The 11,220-nt window shown below is 40.8% G+C and overlaps 1 protein-coding gene across 1 annotated transcript in view; it reads left to right on the top strand.

Moving 5' to 3' along the window:
- Positions 1-370: 370 nt before the first annotated feature.
- htr3b (5-hydroxytryptamine (serotonin) receptor 3B) overlaps positions 371-11,220 on the top strand; it is a 34,540-nt gene continuing 23,690 nt past the window's right edge. The window contains exon 1 of the mRNA XM_048561974.2: positions 371-584. Within this exon, the coding sequence (XP_048417931.2) occupies positions 371-584 (214 nt within the window). The remainder of the gene's footprint in view (positions 585-11,220) is intronic.

The following is an 11,220-nucleotide window of genomic DNA, read 5'->3' as shown; positions in this document are numbered from 1 at the left end:
CTTTGGGCTACAAGAATTTGGAGTATGGTTCTCAAAGATCTCCATATTTGGGCCTCATGACTGGGTATGTTATAGATTAATTGATTGAGATTGATTACTATTGCACCACATGAATATCAGGGTGGCCAAAGAAAATTAGATAAGCCCTGGATGAGAGAGTTCTGTAGTCTATTGGTAGCAACACCACCTCTGGACCAGGAGAGTTGGCTAAGTCCCAACTGCTCCAGCAGTGTGAAATATCATCTCTGAAAAGGTTAATTAGGGGATATCTAGATCGTGGATGGGCTTGGTCCAGGAATTCCTGCACACTAGTAATCTTTTCAAGTGTGCCTAATGCCTGGTGGATGAACTTTTCTTCACTGACTGGGGAATGCCCGGACTGGGAAATCAGCAACAAGTGAATATACCTGGAGCATTGAGTGAAAAGTGTGATTACAAATGTGACCACGTTTTCTTTAATCTGACATTTGGGCTATTACTGCCATTAGCAATAGCACAGTTTGCACAGGTGACAATTGCAGTTGAAGGGAGTTCAGCAAAGTCTCAGCTGTTTCAGTCTGTGGCAATCACAGAGAGTGCAAAAGGTGATCAGCAATGATTCTTAATTCATTGTAATTTCGTTATCATTCATTCATGGGATTTGAGAGTTAATGGGATGGGCAACTTTGTACATTTTGGACAGATTACTTGGACATTTATGAGGGCAGGTGTGCATTTGATTTATTTTCTTGAAGTGCCTGGATAACTTATTCAGAAGTTACATATCACCAGGTTATAGTTCAAACAGGTTTATCTGAAATCACAAGCTTTCAGAGGACTGCTCCTTTGTCAACTGAAGTCATTTCACCTGATGACGGAGCAGCGCTCCGAAAGCTTGTGATTTCTAATAAACCTGTTGGACTATAACCGGGTGATATGTGACTTCTGACTTTGTGCACCCCAGTCCAACACCAGCACCTCCACATCATGGATAATATCTCAAAAAAGAGTTCATGCTAGTCAGTCGGACCAAAACTAAGATGCTTTTCATTGTGGATAAAGTTTGTTAACTACTGAGTCTTATAACTCCTTATGTACACCAGCTCCATCTGTTTCCCTCCTTTTTAAAATCAATATGATTGGCCGTCACATGCTCATTATCATCACATTCTGAGGTGGAAACTGAACCTAGGCAGTTGGCCCAGAGATAAAAATACTATCATTATGCCGCACAACTCCTAAAAAGGCAAGATAACAAAGTGTGGATCTGGATGAACACAGCAGGCCAAGCAGCATCTCAGGAGCACAAAAGCTGATGTTTCGGGCCCAGACCCTTCATCAGAGAGCTCTGGGCCCGAAACGTCAGCTTTTGTGCTCCTGAGATGCTGCTTGGCCTGCTGTGTTCATCCAGCTTCACACTTTGTTATCTTGGATTCTCCAGCATCTGCAGTTCCCATTATCACTCCTAAAAAGGCATGTTGCTTTTTGATTTATCACCCAAATCACCCAATCAACTAATTAACATACAGTAAATTATATAAAAAGATAGAAAAAACAAGAGAGAAGCCTGAATCAAAATAGACTATGCAGGGGGTGGGGGGGGGGGAGTGTAGAATTAAGCACCCTGTGGTACCCACAGATCCCCAGAACCATCAAAGATCTGTTCCCCTTTAGTTTTCCCTAATCAACCTGTTCAGAAATTTTGTTACACACCTCTGAAGCAGGTGGGAATTGAACGTGTGTCTCCTGTCTCAGAGGTAAAGACACTACCACAGAATCACAAGAGCCCCTCTATTCTCCATTTTGTTTTGTATCCAGAAGGGGTCTTACATATAACTGTAACCCATCACCAAACCACCCATGATATATTCTTTTCACCCATTAACCAGCACCAGTAACTCAACTGCATTTTCCAATTGATTAATTTACACGCCAACGCCATTAAGGGCAATGCAGACCATCAAAGGTGAGGAAGAGGTAGGAAGAGCAGGGATAACTATTCCTCTTTAATTCTGTCCAGTCAATTAATTAATCAGTTGACATCAACCATCTACTTAACCATTTGCTAAAATGACACAGTTCACGAGAAAACTGAATTCACCGCTCCAAATCCAGAGCCGTGGCAGATTGAAAAGTGCAAGGGCATGAGTCATGTTAGGAACAAATAATGCCAGATAGAGATTGTTGTGGGAATGCATTAACTGTGTTTACAATTGCTCAGCGTATGTATTATAAACCCCGTGAGATTCACTCCCATTAAACCATTATCTTGTTAACATCTCTCACTCGCGATAAAATGAAATTGCAATCTATAGGCAGAAAACTGGGGTCCAAGTTACAATCTTTTCAAGAAATCTCTCCCAGCTTTAGCTTCTTGCATCAAGGCACAGTCGATCGGATTCTCGCTAAAAGTAATAGGCATATAATATTAACAATAAGATTTGGGAATAATTAACCAGGCTGCTATTCAAGCCTTATGAAGATCAGTCTGCCAGAATTGTTAAGTAATTTTCATCTGGTTTCAGTCTAGATAAAGCAATACTGATTTGAACCAAACTCCGACAGTGTGGAAATGGCATTGCTTCCATTCCTCTTCTGCTTTTTTGCAGGTATGTTTTGTTCACAATTTAGTTTTGTCCATCTCTGAACTTTGTGCATTATCTCGTGTGCATGAAATAGATGCATTTAACAATAAGGTATTTTTAAGAAAAGCTGTAACCAATTCACCCCCTTTAAATGAATAAATGCACCAATGAAGAGTACTATATGCTTTTATTATTGTAACAGAGTGGGGTTTTTTTAATCTGAAAGGTTATTGGTATTATTTTGAGGGAAATGCGCTAAAGAAAAGATTTTTGGCCGAAATACATTTGACATCATTAACCCCAAAGAGTTAAACAAATTTCCAGATTTTTAATGCTTTCAAATTAATAGATGATTGCAATATTTTCATAAAATACTTTTGTAAAGCCTTCTGCCTGTGATTTTATTTCCAATTCTACACTGGTGAAATTTGAATTGAAAAAGCTGATGATAAAGATCTTCTTTAGACCTTTAGATCTTCTTTGCATTCTCGGGACTACACAAGATTCAGACAAATACCACATTTGGAAGGCAACAACCTAAGTGTCTCTATAAGGTCAATTCAATTGGTTCAATACCTGCAAGTACTTGAAAATATGAGGATGCCCTGGAGTCATTTTGCTCAAAGAACTCAAATCTTCAGTCCAAAGTCTTGTTTGTATGGCCATTATGATACTTTCAGTCATCCCTTCCAGCTATGATTGCCAGGTTTGTGATACCCATTCTTGGCTGCTTCATTTCTTTTTGAATTTTTTTTATCATCTCTCTTATTCTTTTGAGACTTGGCCCTTTCCCAAATTTCTTAGAAATGATAAGTTACATGCTGAGGAATATGAACTGTATTCATAAAGTATGGGTATTGTTTGATGAACTTGTGTTCTCTAAACAGTTGCAATGCTGTTGGATTTAAATATACTTGAGCTTAATTATAATAAAAACAGAAATTGTTGGAGGAACTCAGCTGGTCTATGAATCTTCTGATTGGACTCAAAATATTAATTCTGTTTTTCTCTCTCTATAAATGCTGCTGGACCGACTGAGTTTCTCCAAAACTTTCTATTTTTATTTAAAATCTCCAGCATTCATGATTTCTGAATCTTATTTTAGCAGAGTAATAGGATCTTTTTTCATAACAGTATGGAAAGTGAATGTGCAATCACCAATTAAAATTCCTGAACTCTGGCATTCTCACTGCTCAAGTGAAAATATCCATCAATGGGTTTTCACAAACTTTCAACTCTTTCAATTCATCTGCAATTTTCCATCACTCTAAAAAAAGGCTCAGTTGCCTGTTACTAATTTATTAAGTTTTCTGTGACAATTTGTCCTTTGACTTTCTTCTCTGGTCCTTTTCTTTCTCCTCATTCTATCTATTGTCAGTGTTGAAACCCAAGCTCCAAGCCATTTCTTTCCAGGTTTTCCATCTCTGTATGTTTTACAAATGCTCGCATGAAATAAATTTTAAAGAATGATTGAGACAAGGTGATTCTGAAAGTACAGAGAAATGGACCAATCAGCCCAGCAGATTTTTGCTGAGGTTTATGTCAACATAAACCTATCCATTTTCACCTGATCCCATCAACTGTACTTCTTTTCCCTTCTTCCACTTCTGCATATCTAAATTCACCCTAAATGCATCTGTTATTTGCTTATTTTACACGATAACTGCACATTTGAATTGATGGATTATGGGTAAATTGTCCACACTGATGTGGACATAGAATATTATAGAAATTATAACCATTACTGAAGCAGAGATAATGGGAACGAGATAATGGAGTCCTCCCTGGACTGACCTCCCTACCTCCCCACCTATACTCTCCTCTCCACCTATCTTCTCTCCATCTTCGGTCCGCCTCCCCCTCTCTCCCTATTTATTCCCGTTCCCTCTCCCCATCCCCCTCTCTGATGAAGGGTCAAGGCCTGAAACGTCAGCCTTTGTGCTCCTAAGATGCTGCTTGGCCTGCTGTGTTCATCCAGCTTCACACTTTTCGAACTGCTGTCATCTTTGTATTTATCCTGCTTAGATAGGGAATTGAATAGGGCCTGAAGGACATATAGGGAGAGGTTGATAACCCTGAGAGAATCCCTTGAAAGAAAGGGACTGCCATAGGTGGGTTATTGTGGGTATCCAGAATAGTGAGGGTGACTCAAGATATCAATTTAGCCTCCAAGCTCTGGCGAAGTGAACTCTCATCACTTCAACTCCATTTGAGTTTTGTTAACTGCCTAAAATTCACTTCAGAATAAGTTAGTGTTTTACACAGTAAACTGTTAAGTTTATTAGGGAGTTTTTTTTGTTTGGAAAGAGATTCATTTTGTGGATGTTGGCACACTGAAATTCACACTGAAGTTTCCTGATTGTGACATTTTGAAATTGCATGCAGGAATCCTGTCGTTCAATTTTCAGGGAAATTATTGCAGTTTTGCTAGAATGGGCCTGGAACTTTAACCATTACTGAAGCAGAGATAATGGGAACTGCAGATGCTGGAGAATCCAAGATAACAAAGTGTGCAGCTGGATGAACACAGCAGGCCAAGCAGCATCTTAGGAGAACAAAGGCTGACGTTTCGGGCCTAGACCATTCATCAGAAAAGGGGGATGGGGAGAAGATTCTGAAATAAGTAGGGAGAGAGGGGGAGGTGGACTGAAAATGGATAGAGGAGAAGATAGGTGGAGAGGAGAGTATGGGTGGGGAGGTAGGGAGGGGATAGGTCAGTCCGGGGAGGACGGACAGTCAGGGGGTGGGATGAGGTTAGTAGGTAGGAAGTGGAGGTACGGCTTGAGGTGGATGGAGGGGATAGGTGAGAAGAAGAACAGGTTAGGCAGGCGGGGATGAGCTGGGCTGGTTTTGGGATGCAGTGGCGGGGAGGGGAGATTTTGATGCTGGTGAAATCCACATTGATACCATTGGGCTGCAGGGTTCCCAAGTGGAATATGAGGTGCTGTTCCTGGAACTTACGGGCAGCATCATTATGGGACTGCAGGAGGCCCAGGATGGACATGTCGTCTAAAGAATGGGAGGGGAAGTTGAAATGGTTCGCGACTGGGAGGTGCAGTTGTTTACTGTGAACCACACCTCCTCCCTCACCCCCATCCCAGGCATAAGATGACTTTCCACATCAAGCAGATGTTCACCTGCATATCCACTAATGTGTTATATTGCATCCGCTGTTCCCGTTGTGGCTTCCTCTACATTGGGGAAACCAAGCGGAGGCTTGGGGACCGCTTTGCAGAACACCTACGCTTGGTTCACAGTAACCAACTGCACCTCCCAGTCGCGAAACATTTCAACTCCCCCTCCCATTCCTTAGATGGCATGGCCATCCTGGGCCTCCTGCAGTGCCATAATGATACCACCCGAAGGTTGCAGGAACAGAAACTCATATTCCGCTTGGGAACCCTGCAGCCCAATGGTATCAATGTGGTTTTCACGAGCTTCAAAATCTCCCCTCCCCCCACTGTATCCCAAAACCAGACCAGCTCGTCCCCGCCTGCCTAAATGTTCTTCCTCTCACCTGTCCCCTCCTCCCACCTCAAGCCGCACCTCCACTTCCTACCTACTAACCTCATCCCACCCCTTTGACCTGTCCATCCTCCCCGGACTGACCTATCCCCTCCCTACCTCCCCACCCATACTCTCCTCTCCACCTATCTTCTCCTCTATCCATCTTCAGTCTGCCTTCCCCTCTCTCCCTATTTATTTCAGAATCCTCTCCCCATCCCCCTTTTCTGATGAAGGGTCTAGGCCCGAAACGTCAGCTTTTGTGTTCCTGAGATGCTGCTTGGCCTGCTGTGTTCATCCAGCTTCACACTTTGTTACCATTACTGGAGCACTTTTTTCAGAATGGATTTTGTTAGCTCACAGCTTCACTCATTGGGATTTTTTCATTTTTCTATGCCCATGAAACATGTATTTAGAAATTAGATTCATAAATTTCTTCTTGCACTTGTGCCTGATAGACTCTACGGAATATTGAAAACAGACAGAATATCCCAAAGACCATCCTTCCTGGTTTAATAAAAAGTAATTCAAAGTTTAACATTACAAGGCAGAGGGACGTGCATTTAAGAAAATTTTGGCCTTCATACTCTTTCCCCATTGGAAAATATTACACAGTCCTGCAACCTTGTGATCAAAGCACTAATTACCAAGTAGAAAAGCTCTGCAGTGATCATTTACACAGTAAGTGCCCTTTTTACAAATTGCCCTACAGAGACATAATTACTTTGGAAATCAGACCCTTAATACACAGCCATTAACAAGCTATTGTGGTACAGGAATAAGAACTGAGAATTGATTTTTGAAAGAGATTAGTCTTAAATGAGAATCTTAAACAAGGATAATGTCATAACCATCAATTGATATCATTCATATCAGCGTAAGTGAGGCCAGCAAGATTACCTGACGACTTGAAAGCAAAAATCAGTCAAAAATCAGTCTAGCAATTAAAAAAAGATTAATCAAACCAGTTGACCCCATTTTCCATTGGTGGGTGGGTGTAAGAAAGATTCTCTTGGTTAATCTATTAGAGTTTGAGATAGGCAAAACTATAAACCAACACAGGTACCAGTTCATGATTGGAACAAGGAGAATTTCATCTGAAAGACAATTAATTAAAATACTTCTCCGCCCTTCCTCCTTTAAAAGCAATTATTTTTTCCACATATTCCAATGAAATGCACTAGGGGAGGGTTGTTCTGAGTTTATACCCTCTGGCCCTGGACTGTTCCAGAAGGGAAACGATCTTTCTGCGTATGTCCTGCAAATTCCCCCAAGAATCCTGTATATTTCACTAAGTTTGCTTCTCATTCTTCTAAACTCCAATGAGTACAGCCCCAACCTACTCAATCTCTCCTCATGAGACAGTCCCTCTTGTATGTTCATCAGTTACCATAAATCTAGACCAAGGGGCCACTCTTTAAAAATAATGGGTCACCTATTTAAGACGGAGATAAGGAAAACCTTTCTCACAGAATGCCATAATTCTCGAGAATGCTCTTACTCAAAAGATGGTGGAAACAGAATGCTCACATCTTTTTAAGGCAGAAGTAGATAGATTCTTGATAAGAAAAATCATAAAGGGTTATCAGGGTACACTGGAAGGTGCAATCATTAGATCAGCCATGATATTACTAAATAGCGGAATAGGATTGAGGAGCCAAGTGACCTTTTCCTGTTACCAATTCTACATCTGATTGTAATTCCCATCTTCGTGTTATCAACACTCCTACCAATAGAAGTAATTCTGTAATCACCTTGCCTTAATATTTTTGTGTATTTTTGACTGCGGACTGAAATGAGAAAAAGACTTTTAAAAGCCAAGGATAGTAAAAGGAATTGTTTTAGACGTTGAAAAAAAAACTAGATTACAGATACTTTTTGTAAGTGCTGTTTCTGCTTCTTTTGCTTAAGCAGTGGTAGTGGCGTGTGTGGTGTAAGTTAGTGCAGATAAGCTTTAACCAGAGAGTGTGTATGAAGTAAGATTCAGCCAGCAACACATAGCAGATTGGTCTGTGGAGACATGGCCAATTGTTGATAACACAGGCATTCTTCCTGCTACCAAACACGTGACTGGCTGTCACGCAGCTCAACAGCTTTAAGGTATGTTCGAGATGATCAGAAGCCTTTGGAACTCTGGAAAGGGAGGTGGTCTCTGTCTCTCTACAATAAAACAAAACCAACGCCTATAGAAAGCCTGCTCATTTTCCCTCACCACATGCCATAAATTGTGGTTTTGTAAACAACCAGCCAGTGACTTTGTAAGTTCTGAACTAGTTGCTTTCTGCTTCTTGAAAGCAAGTGAAAATATGTGGAGAAGAGAGATCAAGGAGCAAATGAAAGAATTATTGCAGCGAACACTGTGACAGGGACTACTGAACAGCTTTCGCCATTTTTCCCTTCACTCGTAACATTTTTGTTCTGTCTGTCTGTGTGTGAAGGATGCATTTTTAAAAGGGTTACAGATTTAACTGGTAGAGTAATATATCGACAGCTCATAACTGTTTGCTTGTTGCTTGAAGCTATTTATTTATGTTAGTGTTTCTAGGCAATCAGGAACCTGATCCATGTTTTCTGTTAAGCTGAGTCTTAAAAGTCAGGGGAAGTTTCCATATTTTGATGAAAATCTTTAACTTTTGTGATGACTCTAGGGATAGCAGGCTTTGATTTCCAGTGAGCGATCCCAGTGAGCTGTGACATTTCTGTCTAAAGCACTCATGATATGAGCAACTCTATTGGATTTTAATGTTTGTCCAGGAGAACAGTATATATAGACATTTAATCATGCAGCATGGAAGCAGGCCTTTCAGCCCAGCTTGTAAATGCCAGCTATGTTTATAAACTGAACTAGTCCCATTTGCTTCAGTGTTTCCATTTGGCAGCATTCCCTCAGGCCTGATAACATTGCAGTAAATCTCTTTTGTCCCCTCTCTAAGGCCTTGACGTTCTTACTAAAATGTTGTGCACTGAATTGGATACATAACTCCAGCTGAGCCTAAATCAGTCTTTTATAAAGATTTAACATAACTTTGTTCTTTGGTTGTTTTGTCGTATAATATGGGAGTTCCTGATTGCTCCTAAATTGAGTGGGCTGCCTAGATTATTTCACACACATTACTATGGATTTGAAGTCACATAGAGGCCAGAATTGGTAAGTATTCTCCTGTAAGGGACTTTGATGTACCAGTAGGGTTTTCCTTCAATTATTAGTTCCATGGTTACCAATATTGATGGGCTTTAACAACATTTAAATTCCATCATAAGTATTGATAAAGCTAACGATCTTTTATGTTAACAGCCTTATCCATAACCTAACAACTTCATAATTCAGAGATAATGGGAACTGCAGATGCTGGAGAATCCACGATAACAAAGTGTGGAGCTGGATGAACACAGCAGGTCAAGCAGCATCTCAGGAGCACAAAAGCCTTCAAAGTTCACTCTGTTCTTTCATCCTCCTTAAGACAGTATTTAGTTTTTATTGCCTCTCCTCAATCTTCCTTCAACCATACTTATTCAACCATGTCTATTAATTTCCATCTGACATATGTCTGTTCATTTCTTCAGTTCAGTTATCTCTGCCTCAAATTTGCTACAGTCATCCTCCTTATACTTCTGAGCTTTGTGTCACCTGCAAACTTCAACATTGGGTGCCTTATAGCCAAGGCAAGATCATGAGTATGTATCCGAAATAGCTGCAGACCTAGAATCAGTTCTTGAGGAAAACCATTGGATACCCTCCTCCAATCTGAGAAACAACCATTCACTATAATTTTCTGCACTCTGTCCCTCATTCAGTTGTGTTTTTCATTCATGGGACATGAGTAATGTTGGTTTGACCACCATTAGTTGCTGGCCCATTCCTATATGCTCTTGAGAAGGTTCCTTTTTGACTTACGGCAGTCTGCATGTTGTACATAGACCTACAAGGCCATTAGCGAGGGAGTTCCAGGATTTAGACTCAGCAGCAGTGAAGTAACAGTGATGTATTTCCAGGTGAGCGGCTTGAAGGGAACAAATGGTTATGTTGCAATATATCTGCCACCGTTGTCCTTTGAAATTGAAGTGGTTGTGATTTGAAAGGTGCTGTCAAAAGAACCTTGGTGAATTTCTGCAGTGCATCTTGTAGATAGTACACACAGTTGGTTCTGAACATCGGTGGTGGAGCAAATGGATGTTTATTGACACGCAGATAAGTGGGCTGCTTTGTCTTGGATGTTGCCATGCTTCTTGAGTGTTGTTGGAGCAGACAAGTGGAGAGTTTTCCATCACGCTCCTGACTTATGCCTTGTAAATGGTGAACAGATTTTGGGGAATCAGGATATGTGTTATTTGTTCCAAGATTGCTAGCCTCTGATCTGCACTTGGAAGCACAGTATTAGTCCAAGATAACAAGGGGTAGACCTGGATGAACATAGCAGGCCAAACAGCATCAGAGGAACACGAAGGCTGACGTTTCAGGCCTAGACCCTTCTCCTTTGATGCTGCTTGGCCTGCTGTGTTCATCCAGCTCTACACCTTGTTTTCTCAGATTGTCCAGAATCTGCAGTTCCTACTATCTCTGAAAAGATATTAGTCCAGTTCAGTTTCCGGTCACAGCTTTTAATCCAATAGCCGTTAATTGGTCATAAAGATTTATTAGTAGTTGGAACAGAGAGAACTTTCTTTCCATCTCTATGACAGGTAGTGGTTCATTCATAAGGATCAGTTAATGGTTAGGAAAGGGAGTACTGCATCCATCATCTGCTGGTTATGGTGTGGGAGTAAGTCAATTGCCCAATGCCTGTAGTGGCTAGGCCACTCTGTTGAGCAGTATCTGTTTGTGGTGAAACAAAAGGAACTTTAAAGGTAGTCAGATCATGCAGGAGGAGCACTATTGTATAGATGTTCAGTTTGACACCACAACACACCTTATGGTATCACACTAGCTGTTACATGTGTTTAAGTATTCAGCTCCATTCAAGTTAGGCTGTTGGTAATCATGCAGAAGAGATTTGGGGTCCCTATCCTAAGTGTAAAAATTAATCAACTTTCACATATTACTGGTGCTCCAATCAATATTTTCCCACATTATTTCAGATCATAGATCTGTTACAAGCACCACACGGAAACTTTAAACTAAAATAACCAAATTTATCAACTTAGCCTCAATGAA

Source organism: Stegostoma tigrinum, chromosome 32, assembly GCF_030684315.1.
Source record: "Stegostoma tigrinum isolate sSteTig4 chromosome 32, sSteTig4.hap1, whole genome shotgun sequence".
Classification (NCBI taxonomy): Eukaryota; Metazoa; Chordata; class Chondrichthyes; order Orectolobiformes; family Stegostomatidae; genus Stegostoma; species Stegostoma tigrinum.
Note: the sequence above shows the minus strand (reverse complement) of the source record. Positions and strands in the feature narration are given on the sequence as shown.